Source organism: Podarcis raffonei, chromosome 8, assembly GCF_027172205.1.
Source record: "Podarcis raffonei isolate rPodRaf1 chromosome 8, rPodRaf1.pri, whole genome shotgun sequence".
NCBI lineage: Eukaryota > Metazoa > Chordata > Lepidosauria > Squamata > Lacertidae > Podarcis > Podarcis raffonei.
Window position 1 is genome coordinate 26,465,510 of NC_070609.1, and position 18,708 is coordinate 26,484,217.

An 18,708-nucleotide genomic window follows, 5' to 3' on the forward strand; every position below is an offset into this window, starting at 1 on the left:
TCTCTTCTCTTGGGGAACCTCCGCAGGCACAGCAGCCTAAGGTGTCCTACCCACAGCTGCTGCCTGGAAACCTAAGAATGAAACTAGGAGAACTCCAAAGCTGTGAACCTGAGTTTTTAAGGGAAGTGAACCGCCCTCCAAGACAGACTGAACTCTTTTTCCCAGAGTGGTAGCTCTTCTAACCAAGAGCACCTCTATCTGGATTAAGCATCACTTTGTTTGCCCCACCCTATATACCAACAGAAAACTAATCCTGATTGTCATTTCTTATATAACCAAAATAGCACCATGTAAGCACAAGACGGAGATATCAGCAGGTGTGGAAGTACCCAAAGGTTTAAAGGTAAAGGGACCCCTGACCATTAGGTCCAGTCGTGACCGACTCTGGGGTTGCGGCGCTCATCTCACCCTACAGGCCGAGGGAACCGGCGTTTGTCCACAGGCAGCTTCCGGGTCATGTGGCCAGCATGACTAAGCTGCTTCTGGCGAACCAGAGCAGCGCACAGAAACGCCGTTTACCTTCCCGCCGGAGCGGTACCTATTTATCTACTTGCACCTTGACGTGCTTTCGAACTGCTAGCTTGGCAGGAGCAGGGACCGAGCAACGGGAGCTCACCCCGTCGCGGGGATTCGAACCGCTGACCTTCTGATCAGCAAGTCCTAGGCTCTGTGGTTTAACCCACAGCGCCACCCGCGTTGTGTCTTGTGCTTACATGGTGATAAACCACAGAGCCTAGGACTTGCCGATCAGAAGGTCGGCGGTTTGAATCCCCACAACGGGGTGAGCTCCCGTTGCTCGGTCCCTGCTCCTGCCAACCTAGCAGTTTGAAAGCACGTCAGTGCAAGTAGATATATAGGTACCGCTCCGGCGGGAAGGTAAACGGCGTTTCCGTGCATTGCTCTGGTTCACCAGAAGCGGCTTAGTCATGCTGGCCATATGACCCGGAAGCTGTACGCTGCCTCCCTTGGCCAATAAAGCGAGATGAGCGCCGCAACCCCAGAGTCGGTCACGACTGGACCTAATGGTCAGGGGTCCCCTTTACCCTAAACACAAGACGGAGATATCAGCAGGTGTGGAAGAACCCAAAGGTTTACAGAATGACAACTCCACACACTAAAGGTGGGGAGGAATGACAAAAGCCAATTGCGGACTAAGTATGCTCAGTAACTACACAATGCTGAGTGTCTATTGGGAGGAAAAAACAAAACACTTCAATACTCTCTCTGGCTTGGCTGGAAGAGAAAGGAATTAGCACATTCTGTTGCCATCAGCACACAGGTGAGCTCCAACTCTCTCCTAGCAGTTTCATGTAGATGCTGATTAGCTTCAATACTACCAAGGTGAAAAATGCTCGGTTAATGCTCTAGTCAATCAGCTTACCCAGTTCTACATACTTATGTCCACGGGAAAAAATTGCAGTGAAGGACCAGCCCCAACATCCAATAGGAAAGTACATATCCCAGAATGCACTTAGTGAGAGAGGTAGTCTGCCTCCAGTTGTACAGAAGTGTGAGCACAGGGTTTTCATTTCTGTTCCAGTTAGGAAGGGAGGGCTTATCTGAGTGGGGTGTTCCATGCTGTGAAGATTGGCTCCCATTTTGTAGCAAAGGCTCATAGTCATGAAGCAGATGAGCACAGAACCAATAAAGTACTGGAGAAGAGGAGCCCAAAAATCTGGTAAGGACCTATTTTAAAAAATTGAAGAAGTTATTTCATTATGCACGTGCCCAAGACCTTTCAACATAATTCCAAGATACATAAATCCCCTTTTAAGAAAAAGCACAAGATACAGATGAAGTGGTCTGAACAATTTGCCAGGTTTAGGTCAGGGTCAGCCTCAACATTTAAGATCTTCTGTTCTATCTAGAAAAGAATTAAATACTGTCCTTTCTATGTGTAACTGCATGCCACTTTAAAATTTCTGAATGTTTATCAGTTTATCAAGCCAGCAGTGTAGTATACTGCAGCACTGGGGAACCTCTGGCTTATGGGCCCTAGTAGGCATGGCATGGGTGCTGAAAGCAAGTTCATTTGAAGGTGCACTGCTGACTGGAGCTGAGAGTGTACCTTAAAAGGAGCTTCCTCTCTGTGCCGATTAGCTGATGGGTGCTGAGAGTGAGACCCTTTGAAAACCAATTGCAAAATGGGTTTCTGGATCAAAGCTTAGTTTGGAAGATATTTATTATGAAATAAATATAAATTATGACTCAGATGGAAGTTTGGTTCTGGCATGTGCCTTCCAGCATGTGCCTTTTCTACCATGCCTCTGACTTCTGAAGCTGCTAACCACCAGGCTCAAAAGCGGAAGTGATTAAGCAAACACATGACAACTCTTGCTGCCAAGAATCTAGGGGAATTCCCTACTTCCCCTTTCTTGTAACTTTCTCTCTCTTAAAGCACTTCCAGGGAACAGGTGATGACCACTGTCTATATGGCAACCCTTTGAACAGAGTTCTCACCAGGACAGAGCATTATATAAATTTAAAAATCATCATCCCAATAAAAATTATCATCTGGGATTAATGCTAGGAGCCAGTGAGCTGCTGCTCCCATAGCTATTAAGATGCTACAATAATTAATAATACTAATTGCATAGTATTTATATAGTGCTTTTCCTGAGCGTTCAAAAGCATTCCACATACATTATCTTAATAAACCTTACAACAAGTCCTGTAAGGCAGGCTGGTATGACCACCCACATATTGCAGACAAGTAGATAAGGATGAGTGAACAGAAGCTTGCCCGAGACTACCCAGTGACTGAAATTTAAAGCAGGAGCATTATGGCACACAATACATAACACTAGTTCTCACTTGGGAGGTGAATACTAACCTTAGCCTGCCCAGCCACTTTTGCTGCACCTTGAGAATAGCAGTCTATCAGAGGAGCCATCTTTGGCCAGCTAGCCCATTAGGGAAGACAAGAACTTTGCCATAGGTGTAGTTAGTTTGCTGGGAGGAAACCTATTTATTTGGAGACTGCTGTTGGTGACTGGTCATTGCCAGTGAGCCAGCCCTATGGTGGCAGCCACTTTCAGTTGTTCCTTTGGGATGTGTTGAGAGTGATGGCACTCCCCAAGGGTGATTGGTAGTAGATTGCCTTGTTCCTAGGTGACAGGCTGGGTGTGTGAAAAAGCTGGCATGGCTTGGAAATGATAGATTGCTGGGAAGCTGCATCTGTTGCAAGAGCATGAATACAGCTCACAAACAGATATCCAGTGTGATTAGTGGGTATTTGGTGTTTTTGCTATTTTATATTATTACATTTCTTTTACATCAATATGCCATGCATTACTTTGGGAGCCTCTGGGCCAAAAATCGTAACAGGGTAGCCTCACCTCCGCTGCATTCATCCCAAACTCTTAAAGCACCCCTTGACCAATGTTCCAATGCTGAACAGCACAGGGACTTTTTAACCTAGTGGCAAGGTAGTCCAACAGCAAAGAGCAGGGCTTGCTTTGGTGTAGAAGGGGAGAAACGTATCACCTCTGGAAGCCGAGGCTTCAATACTTCATTCTGCTGCTGCTCCACAACAGAGCATAAGATGGGGCTCATATCACTAGATCCTATGCATGCTTAGTCAAAAAGAAATCCCACTGCCTAAGGCTCCAGCCCCATACACAGTAATCTGCAGATGCACACTAATCTCGGAGTAATCCCTTCTGAAATCTATGGCTTTGCTTCCAAATAAGCACGGACAGAATCAGGCTGCAAATCTAATGAGAGGCACTTCTCCATCTTTAAAGGGTGTATAAATTTCAACTGTGAGGTCAACTGAGGAAGTACCCACACCCTTTTTAGACACACAGACCACCTTCTGCCCCATATAAAGCTGAGAGCATAGCCTATTTTTCTGGCTTCCACCAAGAGGCAGATTTGCACATCAGTGATTATTGGCCTGTCTGAATATCAAGGACAAGGCCAGTTTCCCCTCACCCCAGATTCTAAGTGTTTAAAAAGTTTCAACGATTGGATGTTTATACTTGGTTGTGTTTTCAGTATGTTCATGTACGTTTATTACTGCATTTTACTTTTGTATTTCAATTTTGTAAATCACTTCTCGGTTTTTTGCTGTGGAAAGCAATTCATAAATTTAACAGCTAACTAAAAGTCCACACCCACTCCTTTTTCCATGTACATCTGCACAGCCTAAATAATCCAGCTGCTCCCTTAAAGCAGGGGAATTCACTGTTTCCTCAGGCAACCTAGTTCATCACTGAGGTCAGCTGCCTAGAAGTATGAAGTCTTCTCTTCTGCACAGTTCAAATTTCAGCTGCTGTTATTCAAATATTGTTGATTTCCCTGGGAGGAGAGTACCATCCTTCTTCTTTCACAGTATCCCTTTTCTCCCATATTTGAACTTAAGAATCACTGTTTTTCCAAGCTAACTGCTTCTAGTTCCCTTGTTTCACTTCTGCTTGGTACTTAACCCAAAGCTAGATTAACTGCTCAGTGGCAAAGTGCACAGGAATATAGCAAGCTGTTTTATATCAGGTCAGATTATCATCCATTTAGCCCAGTAGTCTGGCAGCTGTGGCTCTTCAAGGTTTCAGGTCATTTTCATCACCTGCCACTCTTTAATCTGGATATGTCAAGGACTGAAACCAGGACCTCCTCCATGCAACGCACATGCTCTACCATGACCTAAGGTCTCTCACCCTAATATATGCCAAGTCTATACTAGCATACTTGCTTAGCACATAAAGGGACTTAGGGTTCATCTCTAGTTTAAGGAATGTTAGATTAACAGAGCTAGGAAAGGCCAAAGACTTGGGGCTATGTGGCAGATTAGTTTTCAGAATACACACAAAATGAGTAAGATGCATACCTTTAAAAAAATTCAAGTCTGAATGTCTTGGGTCAGAGATTGGCTACCACTTCCTGCTGAGCTCCTGCACAGTGTGTATCCCTTCGAAGCAGAGTTCAAGGTTTTATGCCAGGCTGGACTGACAACACCATGATACACTTTTGCTCAGGTTGCCACCACCCCGCTATGTGACAGCCCTTCAAGAATCTGCAAAACTCACCTGCACATGCATGCAGAAGGTCCCAAACACCAACAGAACTGTTGCGTGGACTATGTAAACAAATGCACCAGGAGAGTAAAAACCAGTAGCTGGCTTGCTCAAGTCCTTTCCCTTCATTCCTTCAGTCTTTCTTCTCAGCAGGCCAAGTGTTAGGCAGTGCCAGGGGTTTGCAGCGACGTACCGCCAGGCTGCCCAGGAGCCCAGCACAATGGCGGGTGCAGCTAGCAGGAAGTTGGGGATCTGTCTGGGCTCAAAGTACCTGAGGAAGCCAACATTCCAGTAAGTATCTTGAATGTAAGTGTAGAGCACAGGAAAGTTCCAGGAGCACCATGGTGGTGCCACACCATTTGAGGCTGCTACACGATACCCCTTATGTGCAGCCAGTTGCAACAGTGGGTCCGGCACAGCATACTCAGGGCTAAATGTGGTGTTGCAGAACCGAAGGTATGCCCAGAACTGAAACAAAGCAAATGGCAGGAAAACAGAGGCAGACATCACCACCAGGGAAGCTACCAGGTTTAGGAATTGACCCAAGATCTGTGATGGCTTTGCTCCAGTTCCTGTCCTCGCCTGCAACTGGGAGGCAAAGAGTTTTGTCTGGGAATAGAGGAGGAACCCAGCATTGATCAGTCCGTTGGAACGCACGCCAGCAGCTAGCGAAAAGAGGAGGCTGCTGGCCCAATGCTGCCCTTTCTCTAGCCACCACATGGCACTAAACACTAGGAGGACAAACATGCTTTCTGAATAAGCAGCTGCCATAAAGACGTTTGCAGGGGTGAGGCAGAAGAGGATGGCTGACAGGAACGCCTTCCTGCGGCACTGCAGGACTGCGCAGCTGAGCTTATACAGAGTCCATGCTGCCCAGGCAGAGAACAGACCATTGAGCAGAGCTGCAGAAAGGAGCAGGCGGCTCTGGAGAGATAAGAAGCCTTGGAAGGGCCACAGCACCGTTTCCGCTGCCGCTCGCAGGCTCAAGGGAAACAAGGGGAAGAAGGCACAATTGTGCTCATACACGTAGCCGTGCTCAGCTATAAACAAGAAGTGCTCCGCATCCCACCGTGACAGGCCTCCCAGGAGCCATTCCAAGATCCTGTCGCAAAACCCGTACTCGGACAAACGGGGTGGAGAGAAGGCATCAGCAGCATGGTCGGGGATCAGGAGGTTGAAAAGGGCCTGGGAAGAGTGGGAAGAAAGGATTGAAAATGACAGCCAAGTCAACGTCCTGTCCCCCTCCCTTCCCAAAGCAACATGTTCCCTCCAATTTGGGACCTGAACCTGACCAGGGAATTCAAAGCCTCACAGCAAGTCATCCCCTGCCCCAAACAAGGGCTTGAAGGCATTACGTCTGGGTCTGGGGCAATTTCTCATGCAGGAGCTGTTTTAGAGGCATTTCTAGCGGGGAAATGGGAAAACGGACAACTTGGGCAAATGCAGCAGTAGGAGAACTTTTTTCTTTAGCCACCAATGTTATTTCCTTAGGGTAGTGTCCAACTAAGTGCTACTCAGAGTAGACCCACTGAAATTAATGAATCTAAGTTAATCATGTCCATTAACTTCCACTTTTCACTCAACAGTAGACCTACTGAAATTAATGGAATTAACTTAGTCACATCATTAATTTCAGTGTATCTACTCTGAGTAAAACTTACCTGAAGACCACCCAAAGGGCCCACTTCAAGTAGGACTAGCATTGGACACAACCCTTAATGTCTTCTAGACCTTCTCCAACAGACTGCAAACTGCATATAATGGATAAGACTAAGGAAGTGGGTTAAGTAAATTAACAACAACAACAACAACAACAACAACAACAACAACAACAACAACAATAATACCCCACCCATCTGGCTGGGTTTCCCTCTGGGTGGCTTACAAGGTATCTAAAAACATCAATCCTTAAAAAACGTCCCTAAACAGGACTGCCTTCAGATGTCTTCTAAAAGTCAGACAGTTGCTTATTTCCTTGACATCTGAAGGGAGGGCATTCTGCAGGGAGGGCACCACTACCAAGAAGGCTCTCTTCTCAGTATCTTGCAATCCTTACAACAACCAAGTAAAGGGTGCCAGTATTACTATCACCATATTGCAGATGTGGGCCTGAAACTATGACTGTTTCATGAGTTCATGGCAGAGGTGGCATCTGAACCAGCAACTTAGCCACTATGCTAAGCCAGCAGTCCTTTATGCCAAGATGAAGGTGCTCTGAGGGGAAAACAAATGATCAGTGAGCATGCTTTGTACCTCTTGTTAATCTGTGGGAGAAAAGAGCAACATGCCAAAGACGGCAATTTCTAAATGTGCACCGAGATCATCTGCCAAATGAAAAGTCATTCCAAGTTGCCGAGCCAGACTAAGCATACAGAAATGTCAAACTCGGGGGTTTCCTTTGTGCAATCAATCCAATTATGTGTTGGCACACAAGGAACAGAGAGAGCCACACATCTAATGAAATCAAATTCAATAAAGGCAGTCATGCCTTTCCATAAAAAACAACAACCCTGTGGCTGTTTGGCTGGCCAGACGACAATACCCAGCCCAAGCTATAAGGGACCAAAAAGGAATTCTCCTGCTAGCAGTCTGTCTGGCATCAACTGTGTGTGTATTTGGCACAGTTCCCAGTATAAGAACTTACCCATGGCCCTACAAGGAACTTTAGTAGGATCCCATTGTAGCTGTCAAGATGAAACTGCATTCTACCCCAAGTTCTTCTAAGGCTGGAATAGGCAACACTTTGGCCAGCATACTGTGTTAATATGCCCCATGTACAACACAGGGACATGGGAGGTGGCCTTATAACAGTTTAGCCTATTTGTCCATCTAGCGCTGCACAGTCTACTCTGACTGGCAGTGGCTCTCCAGCAACTTCTAGTTGGCCACTACGTGAAGCAGGACGCTGGATTTAATGGGCTTTGCTCTGATCCAGCAGAAAACTTCCTCAGCCTCTGAGTCATGTGAGTACAAGCCATGGATTTCCATCTCCCAAGCTAGCCTCCTGCAACCTAATTTTAAACAAAATTAAACCCAAAGGTTGTAAACCAAAGAGAATAAAGAAGTTAACACCATGATTAAGAACCAGGAAAAAAAGTGAAGTGTTTCACTGCCTGCACAAAAGCCACCAGGGACAGTATCAATCTGACTTCTTTTGGGTATAAATTCCATAGTTGGGGGGCTGCCACAGAAATGCATTGTTTCTCTTCCATCTCTCCTCAATTCACTCTCACATAACTGAATTCTTAGTAATGGCTTACTCTGGCTCCAGTTTACCCTGGTTTTCTCATCCTACACAAGTATGAAGCCTCAGAACTTGTATGTGCTGTTTGCGTTAGTCTTGACTCAAGCAGCTTCCCCAAGCTTGGTGCCCTCAGCTGCTGCTGCTGGCTCCAACTCCTGTCAGCCCCAACCAGCATAGCCAACCGTCAGGTATAATGGGAGTTGCAGACCAAAACATCTGGAGGACACTAGGTTGGGGAAGGCTGCCTTAACCCTACAGGCTGCATTAATTTTGGTTCTAGCCACCCCAAAACCCTAATGCCTTAATCCTAGTGAAGACTCATCTTACACTGCCAATGACATAGGTCAGCTGAATTTCTGGTTGCCATCACTGCAGAGAAATTGGGAGCAAAGTTCCTATCAGCCTGAAAGCAGTGCTTCTGGTTCACAAGTTGGTTGAGATTTTGTGAGAAAAAGTGGTATCTTTGGCAAAATACACAGGATGCTCCCTTTTCAGGGCCTCCCTTGCTATTGCAGTAAAAATATGCCTAATTTAAATGCCAAATACCTATTATGCAGACAAAGCTCCTGCAGCTGGCTTCACGTTCCTCTGAGCACAAGAATAGCTGGGGGGGGGGGACAGGGACAGAATCTTGCCTGCTCAGAGGTTACAAAGGTACAGCTACTAATCTTCAGAAATACTGCATAGGATTGGCTCTCCGGAACAGAATATGGATTATTGAGAATATTTGTTTTCAGTTTTTAAAGTGTGTAGTCCACATCATGTCTGCGGACTTACATTTGGAAGTACATAAACCAGCTATTCCCAAACTATTGAGTAAGTGATGGAGAGACACTATTATGCCACAACACATGAATTCTGTACATCCAAACATCTAATCTGCAGAAGAAGCTTCCTGCTGCATTTCTGTTTGATTTGCTGAGGGAATGCCATTCTTACTCATACACACTCCAAAAATTACACCTTTTTTGGGAGTTCTAAAATCATTTACGTAACAGTCTCCAACGGGGAACTGTAGCGACAGGGCCCAGTCACTATATTTCCTGCACCATCAAAGGATGCTAGCAGACGGAGGAAGCTTCAGCTGCAATGGCTAGAGATGGTCCTAGGGCCCTGCCAGACCAGCTGGACTACCCATCTAAGTTGGTGGCCATCACTACATTGCATGGCACCAAATGCCTTAGAATAACAAACTACATGCTGATGAAAAAGTACTTTAAAAACGTCTCTCTGTTCATTTTCTCAACGCCATGCATAATTTTTATACATTTCTATCATGTCCTCTCCCCTCCTTTTTCACCCTTTTTCTAAGCTAAAAAGCTCCAATGCTGAAATCCTTCCTCTTCATGGGATTTGCTACAGCTCCTTGATCATTTTCACAATTCCCTTTTTAATACTTTAGTATCATTGGCATACTTGGGTCAACACACAGCTCACCCCAAACCCTGTATCATTTATGAGCAAGTTAAAAAACAGCAGCCCCGTAATACAGATCCTTGATGGATCCCACTTGTCCCAGACTCTCTACACTGATCATTCTAACTGGAAATGTTTAGGGTTTTAACCTGCAAATTTCTGGAAGAAAGGCATGTGCTCCAACACTGAGCTAGCTATGACCCCTCTCTATCTAGAACAGATATACTACCTTTTGAACTTTAAACATATGAAAAAGAACCCAGTATTTACCGTATTTTTTGCACCATAACACTCACTTTTTTCCTCCTAGAAAGTAAGGGGAAATGTCTGTGCGTGTTATGGAGGGAATGCCTACGGGTGGCATGCCTATGGATTTTCCTCCTCTAAAAACTACGTGCGTGTTATGGTCGGGTGCATGTTATAGAGCGAAAAATACGGTATTTCTGATGTCATCTGTCCTGATCTGAGAACGCCAGACAGGTTATATTTCAGTGACATTGTATATTTCAGTGCTTGGTATCGGGGGACTTGCCTGGAGGAAAAGTGTGAGCACTCTGCAAAGCACTGCAAACCGAACCACCTCTTGGCAACGAGGGTCTCCTTCCTTCCTCTGCAGCATTCTGACCTTGGAGGTCATCCAGTGGGTCACCACTGCCTTCCGTGCAGGAAAATCCACAGAGAGATTTTGAAACCTGAAATCAATAATAATAAATTCAACATCACGCAGGATAATACTTGCACCATGTTTGTCAATGGCAGGCAAATAATGGTTTCCACACTCGTTCTCTGGACTAAGAAAGCAGGTGTGATGTAGTGGCTAGACTCTAAGCACTGGGTGATGAAGGAGATACAGGTTCAAATTCCACTCAGCTATGAGGTAGTGGTGGGCAACAACTTGGATGGCTTTAAAATATGGTTAGACAGATTCATGCAGGTTAATGTTATCAATGCCATGGTGGATATGCTCTACCTCCACTGCCAAAGGCACCATATGTCTGAATATCAGTAGCTGGAAATTACAAGTGGGGAGCATTGCTGTTGCTCTCAGGTCCTTCTTCTGGGCTTCCCAGAGGACGCATCTGGTTGGCCCCTGCGATGCTGTACTACGCAGGGTGACCTTGGGGCAGTCCCCATCTCTAGGCTAATAGGGTTGTTAAGGCAGATAAAATGGGAGAGCCACATATGCTGCTTTGAACTCCTTGGAATAAAGATGGGGTTTTAACTGTAGCTAAAGAAACAAAGCTAACTCTTGACTGCACTACCTGGCCATTTTCCTGGTGGTTATCATTGTGATGTGATAGGGAATGACATCGTTTAACTGCACGCTTCCTCCATGCACACACACTATCCATCATAATGACAGACATAAACAGGAACCTGTTTACATAAATACCTGTGGGGAATGTCTGGCACTGCCTGGGAATTCTTAGAAACAACAAAAATAAATCATGATTTTTAAATGGATACAGCAATTTGTGTGTTTGGACCTGTCACACTGAAAATTGGACAAAGTCATGCCAAAGTTACATTTGATTCAAAATGGCACTCAATATCCAACACCAACAAAGACAGTTGCCTAACTTGGGAACTCTTGTGCCAAGTTTGGCAATGATATATTTTATTATTATTACTATTTATTATTTATTAAATTTATATACCGCTCCTCATCTGAGGATCACTGGGTGATCTATTATTATTATTAAATTTGTTTACAATAGAAATACACAAAAATATATATTGATATGCAGCCAAACCTATAGAGAACAGACACGCAGGTGGATGGACAGACAAACCACTTTCCAAAATATATGAAATATTGTTGCACTCTGAGCTGACCAAGACACTGAACAAAACCTGGGGATATTGAGTTGAAGGGGGTACAGCAATGCAATAGGGGCAGGCTTGACATTCAGCGGCTGGAGTCACCAAAGTCAGAGAGAAGGTTTATCCTCCATGCCAGAAGGGGCTAGTCAGTGTACCTTTACTTGCCTCTGTATGAATGAACAATTTCCCCACCCCATAGAGGTGAACGACGAAATAATGAGTTACACTTAAGAGAAGCAGACCGGGGGGGGGGAGCGCCCGCTGGATCAGAGCAACAGTCCATCTAAATCCAGGATCCTGTTTTCCACAGTGACTAACCAGATGCTTCCGGGAAGCTCACCAGCACAGCACAAAGACAACAGCCCTTCCTGTATGTGCCAGCATCTGGTACTCAGCAGCATTTGTTTAGCTATCATTAGTAAGAGACACAGAGAGCCCTATCTACTACTGCCTGGCATAACTAACTCTAAACAGCAAACTCTATTTAATAGAGTTTTGGTGCTGGGGGCAAAACCTGCCCTCCAGACCAGTAACTGGTGATCTGGCCTTCATCTACAAGGATCCCAGAAGCGTGTGTGCAATGTGTCTTTATGTGCAGACACACACTGTACCTCCTCCCCGGGGTTGTTGTAATATAAAAACCCTTCCTTCATACCCATCCTATCCCTCATAATGGAAAGAGAGCGGAAACTTGCTGCACATGAAAGAGAAAGGCTTTGTGCAACATGATGAAACAGCTAGAGCTGTTCCCAAGGACAGAAAGACACCCCCTCTTGAAAAGGAAGTAAAACCTCTCACCACATCAGCAAAAGACTATCAAGCAGGCTTGCTTTTCCACTATGAGTACAGCAAAGCAGTCATCTGTGGCTGAAGCACTAAGTGAGAAAATCTTTGAGTGTGTTTTAAAAAATAAATAAATAAACTTATGCAAATTTAAGCCTGGCAACATTTCGTACTTCTAGTCAGGTCAATGGTTTCAAGAACAAACTACTGTCTTCTCTACCTCCATTTTTATCCCCTCCTGTCAAGAAGAGCATGCAAATCTAAAAAGCCAGACGGCAGGTTTTGTTTTTTTAAATCCTTTAAAATGGAACTATGAAATGGTTTTCAAGTTCTGCACTGTAGCCTAGTTGCCACCAGAGGGCACCAGGCGCTCACTGTGTTGGTACCTTTCCACACCTTGCATTGCTGAGGCAATCAAATTATAGATATGTGATAATACAGGATTCCCTGATAAAATCCATGGCAATGCACGCATTGAACTCTTCTATAAAGCAATGATTTAGGCACCTCTCCATGTATTTAGTGTTATCCTGTAGATTAAGATATTAAAAATAACTCAAGAATTCATTTTTCAATACTGTATACTTCTATTAATAAGTCTAAATAATTCTCTTCACCTGCTCATTTCTTTTGACTGAAGAAAAGATGCAGTTTGTTTCCCCTCCGTTTTGAGTCACTTTAATTTCCTTATTGCAATGCTGTCCCACCCACCACCTTTTTTTGGACACAGTCTCTGCGGAGGTTATTTCTTTAAAAGCAGTTTCCATTTCAACATATACCTGTTTTAATGGAAATGAGTCTTGCTGTCTGAAGTTAAAGGTTTTTTAAAACATTCCCCACCCCACTCCCCACAAAAACCTACAGAAAGATTTGATTTGTGTATGAATTGTGCACCTTTCTTGAAGGCTCTTGGGCTGGAATAAACTTCTGTGCTTTAATAACGATTGGTTTTGACCAGGGTTTTTGTATGGATTTAAAAAAAAATGTTTATGTTGTTTCATAGGAGTGGAGAGAGGTTGCATGCACTGCAACTGCTCTGCACAGAAAGGCAAAGCATAATCATGAACATCTTCACCACAGGGCCAGCTTTGGGCGCCTCCATCTTTGGAGGGGAGGTGGGGGTGGCTACCAGGAAGAGTCAGCTCACATCATCTGTGGAACTCTCTACCCCTCTCCATTTGTCTGGCATAAAATTTGATGGTTTTAAGGCACCAAGGGGGAAGCCTTCTTTGTTTTCCAGTGTTTTAATGGCCTCATTGTATGCTCTTGATTTTATTGCTACTTTTAATAGCTATTAGTTATGTTTCATTGTATTGTTATTTTATTATATCTCACTTTAAATTATAAACAACTACCTGACTTTTAGAAGACATCTCCATTCTCTTGCATTGTTTTTCAAATTTTTATTTTATTGCACTTATTGAAACAAATATCCCTCTAGAAACGGGAAAATGGTTTCTCCCTATTTTGGAACTAGTGAAAAATAGCTGTCTCAGTTTCAGTACATGCTGGCTGTTAAGATCTTGGTGTAGTATATTTTAATACATTTGGAAGCGAAGAGTCAGGGCCCAGCCAGCATCCATTCACACATATAGTACCACTGGTCCTGTTGCTCCAAATTAAACATTAATTCCTGAGTGGGAGTTACTGGATTAACTGGTTCCAATTTAACAGAGTTCTTATGTTCTTATGAGTTTGTAATGTTGCTAAACTAAGGATGCACCACACTTGTGTCAGCCATGCTGCTTTATCTTTGGGGTATAATTTCAAGTATGTCTTTAACATCATTTCAGTGTGATCTCCCAGGCTGACCATAAGCAACTTATGCAATATTGATCACTTATTTTATATTTTCTTTTTAACTCTGCTTCTCAGCCATTCTTTGAAAGCCATGCTCTTTTATATCTCTATTGCATTTTTAATTTACAAAGTGCTTCATACCCTCGGTGACCCTACTAGTCCTGTTTTACAGATGGGAAACGGAGGCTGAAAGTGGTTTTCCCAAAGCACAGACAGTGGCCATGATCCCAAAGAGCAGTAACACAGTGGCCTCCCAGAGCTGATTTTATGACCTATAACACAGAGCAACAGCACAATGTGTGCTGGTGGTTAGCTAAATCTGAATACACTTGCTCCCAACCAGCAGCAAGCAAAAAGGCTGCCACCTGACTACCACTCATCCAGGCAGCTGCTCACATTTCCTGGTGCTTGCTACACTGACACATAATGAAACATGGCCTGTGAACCTCCAGTGCCAGACTCATTATATTCTAATATGTTCTAATATGTGAATGCACACTAAGCTGATAATTCAGGTGGCTGGTGGCCAAATCTGAGCCAGAGCGGGGAGAGCGGGGAACTACTAACAAATTAAGAGATATCGTAGCATCATGACTTCTTTGCCAAAGGGAGCTCACCTTGATGTGTTGTTGAACACAAAGCTGTGAAAACAAACTGGCTAAAAAGCAGATTCATGCGAACAAATCACTTTACCTCCTACAATCAGGGGATCACTTCTTGCTTTCTCATATGATCATTTACACATCTTCCTCAAACATTCATTTTTTCAAGGAGATACCCAGCAACACAAGAACGGTGGTCCATCTGACTTTCCATATATATCAAGAAACCCTCTAACAAGCAAAAATTGCTTCCCAAGTCTAATGCCCAATATCTTTTAACAGGGCACCTAACACCTTATACATAAAAAACCTGCACTCCACCTCTGAACTTTGACTTATTCACTCATGCATGGAAACCTGAGAACACAGGAGACCATTATGTACTGAAGTCAGAAGATGAGGGCAATCAAGTCTTCAAAGGCTAAATGGAAGCAGAAGAGAAGAAATACCTAGGAGTTGACAGAGAAGAATTCAGAATCGTTCCCCACTCCCCAGACACATCAAGTTGCTTCACTGGCTTCTTACTGCACTTTTCACCACCACCAGGCTTCTTTTCCTCCCTATTAATGTGATCCCCCATTCTGATCATACATCTTCCCTTTACTCCAAATCTCTTACTCCTTACATCTACACAAGCTCACCATCTTCTCTTGCCTCCCACGCTTTCTCCCATGTTGCTCTTCAACTTGGGTCAGCTTCTACTTGCTGTTGCTTTCCAATCTCACCTGCTCTGAAGTTCCTAATGAAAACAGAGTTCTTTAGGAAAGACTTTCTTTAACAACCCTAGCTTCATTAAACCTGTCCCTCCACTACTGTGAGTAAAGACAGATTAAGATTTTAAGACTTGACAAAAAAGAAACTGCTGAGGTACCACTGTATTTAACTCACAGGCATCTGCCTCTAACACAAATTGCAATCCTGGGTTTAGAGCAGACACAGTTCACCATCTGAGGCAAAGCCACTATTATTAATAATAATTACATTTCTATACTACCCTTCCCTTCATCCAAAGATCAAAGGACTGCTTACAATATAAAAACACAAAAATACATAGCATAACAACAACAATGCCCCCCACCCCCAGTTTTAAAAGGCCATAGACTGCTTAATTAGCCAAAGAAGAGGAATGTTTTTTTCCTGACACCTAAAGCTGTGTAAAGAAGGTGACAAGCAAGATCCCCAGGCTAGTTTCTTGGCCAGTGGGATACTGTTGCTTACCAGATGAGGGGTGTAAGCAAGGAAGCAGGGAGGTTGGCATAATGCAAACATATTGGCAGGATCGCTGGACTGTTTGAACCACACCCACCTCCCTGCCACCTTGTCCCTCTCCCTCCCAGCAAACAACAACAACCCATCTGCCAGGAATCTAGCATAGCAGCTCTGTCCTATCCCACTTTTGGTTTAACAACAAAGGAATGAACCACCAGGAGCTCCCTCAGAATATAACATCTCTGTCACTCTGATTTTCCTCAGGCACTTCCCCTTTGCTCATTTTTGTATCATCCATCCCTGCATTTTATGTCAAAATGTAAACTGTAAGACACCCAGGTAGAGACCATGTCATTTTCATAGTGTCTGGCTGGCATAACGTTGAAAGTAGTATCAAGACTGTTGAGAGGGAAAATGCATGCAATGTAACATAGGCTAGGCTGAGACAGGGTAAACTGGCATAGCTTTGGAGCTGAGCAGGGATCTGAACCTGTTTGAACCTTGAAGCTCACCTTTCTCCCAGCTTAATCTACTCCACAGTGTGGCTGTTAGGATAAAAGGGGTAGCGCCACCCACAAAGGTCACCCTGAGCTCCTTGGAAGTCATAACTGTGAAAAAATAAAAATGCACCTCCCCTCTCACACAAGCCTTGCATTTAATAACTTGTCTGGTAGCCATAGGCAACCAAGAATTCCAGGATGAATGAGCAAAGTGGGAAGAGTACAGACACATCAATCTGTCTTCTCCATCAGCCCACTTAAGTTTCTATACTAGCTACAGGGGAAGAAAATTCACTTCCTCCATGGTCAGCCCAGAAACACAGCAGGCTGTTAAGAAGCGAGCCAGTTCACTCTATCCCTTGCCCACTATGATAGAAGGCTTCTTCTTTTTTACCTAGCCAGGTAAAAAGCCAGCAGTTTATATTTCCATATTTGTCACAGAGGAGGGAGCATGGAAGCAAATACTAACCCCTTGGCCTTATTTGCATGTACATCTGATTCAGTCACACATTTGTGAACCCAGGTCAGGAGTAAGAACACAAGAAAAGCCCTGCTGGATCAAGCCAATAGCAGATCTAGTCCAGCATCCTGCTCTCACTGTGGGCAACCAGATGCTTCTGGGAACCCTGCAACAGCAGCATGCCCCACCTGCAACTGATATTCAGAGGTATACTGCCTCTAAGAGCGGGGGCAGAACATACCCATTGTGGCTAGTAGCTACTGATCGCTTGACTTTGTATAATTCTCTTTTAAAACCAACACTGCCTCCTGTGGGAATGAGTTCCAGAGTTTAACATAGTCCAACCACTACACCACACTGCCTCTCAAAGGCGGCTTCATATGTTCATAGAAACCTGCTTAGGAGCCAAACAAAAAAAGGGGCAAGCAGTGGTTACTCAGCGGCTATGGCGGGGGCCAGCATGGGGATGAGAGCTAAGAGAGGCGGGAGGGGGGAGTCAGGCGTGGGGGGCGTGTCCCCATCTCTCCTTCGGCAGGAAGAAGGGAGCTTATAGGGCAAGCGGCAGCCTATGGAATGAGCCCATGTAAAGAGGCGCTTGTGGGGCGAGCCTCTCAGAGGAGGGTCTGGGAGCCAGTCCCCTCTCTCCCTCAGCTGCCGGCCCCCGGCGACAACCGCTGTTCCTCCTTCTCCCCCCAACCTGAGTGCTCAGCGCGGGGACTCAACGGCTCCATCTCTCTCACACAGTCACAGCCGCTCTTCCTCCCACTTCCGGCCCGCGGCGAACCACTTCCGTTGGCAAGGAAGCCCTTGGCGCCTGCGCAGTAATCCAAGAGCAGCCGCCCTTCCGGCGTCAGAACGTAGGCGAAATCATAGAGAGGGAGGGGGCCGTTAGACTCACCATAGACTTACATCCGGGACTTCCGTGTAAACTTTTTTTTTTTTAAGGGCATTGCAAGTCTATGGTTCTACACTGGAAGCCGCCATTAGCCGCGATTCTCTCCTACATGAGCGCAGGAGTGGCGTCTAGCCCCTGGCATCTCTATGATGGAAGCCCTATATGCGTTTGTCTTTCACCGGAGCCCCTGGCATCTCTATGATGGAAGCCCTATATGCGTTTGTCTTTCACCGGGACCAAATAAAATAGTTTTGGTGTTCTACCGGAAGTGACAATAAGGAGCAGGTTGACACTGTTCTACTTTTAAAAAAAAATTATGGTGGTTGCCGCCGCTGCCGCCGCCTTGTGAAGCATAGGGAAAGGGCCGCATGCGGAGGACTCGGTTCGTGGGCGAGGGAGGAGGCGCCATCTTTGCTACGGGCAACACGGTGGGCGCTGCGAAGGCCCACTCAGCGCCAGGCGGTGCCGACTCCTTTAGCTGCGCAGGGTGGGGCTGCCGTGGGCGGAACATGGCTTCCCTCTTCCTGACACATTTATTAAACAAAGTTGCTGTTGTCTCGCAAGAAAAACCTCTCTCTGCTCTCCTTTGTGCCCCGCGACCATTTTCTCCTTTATTATTATCTCCTCCAGAAAATCTAGTTTCTCCCCCTCCTTAATCACTGGTAGCATTTTGCCTCTCGAAGGTGCCTCAAAAGTGCGAGGTGTGCTGAGGCAGTTTCTGCAGACCCAGTACTTTGGAGTTTCTTTAGGTGTGTGCCTGTAGATGCATGCACGTGTATGTGTGTATAATTAATACACGTGTGTGAGTGGGAAAACGCTCACGAATAATTTCCTGGCAGCCAGTCGCTCCTTTGTTTAGCATCATGTTGCAGGCAATGGGACTAGTTCTACGCTGCCCCAATGGTGTGGGTTGTCAACATTTTTTGTTTTAAAAAATCAGGGTGCTGAGGGTATGCAACC

General features: G+C 45.0%; 1 protein-coding gene across 1 annotated transcript; it reads right to left on the reverse strand.

Annotated features, from left to right (window-relative positions):
- Window positions 1–1,016: 1,016 nt before the first annotated feature.
- PIGV (phosphatidylinositol glycan anchor biosynthesis class V) lies at window positions 1,017–17,703 on the reverse strand (the record flags this gene model as incomplete). Its single annotated transcript, XM_053400008.1, has 4 exons — window positions 1,017–1,686; window positions 5,028–6,200; window positions 10,208–10,367; window positions 17,594–17,703. Coding segments are annotated over 4 exons (1,734 nt in total), but the record flags the coding sequence as incomplete, so codon positions are not given.
- Between the last annotated feature and the right edge of the window lie 1,005 nt (window positions 17,704–18,708).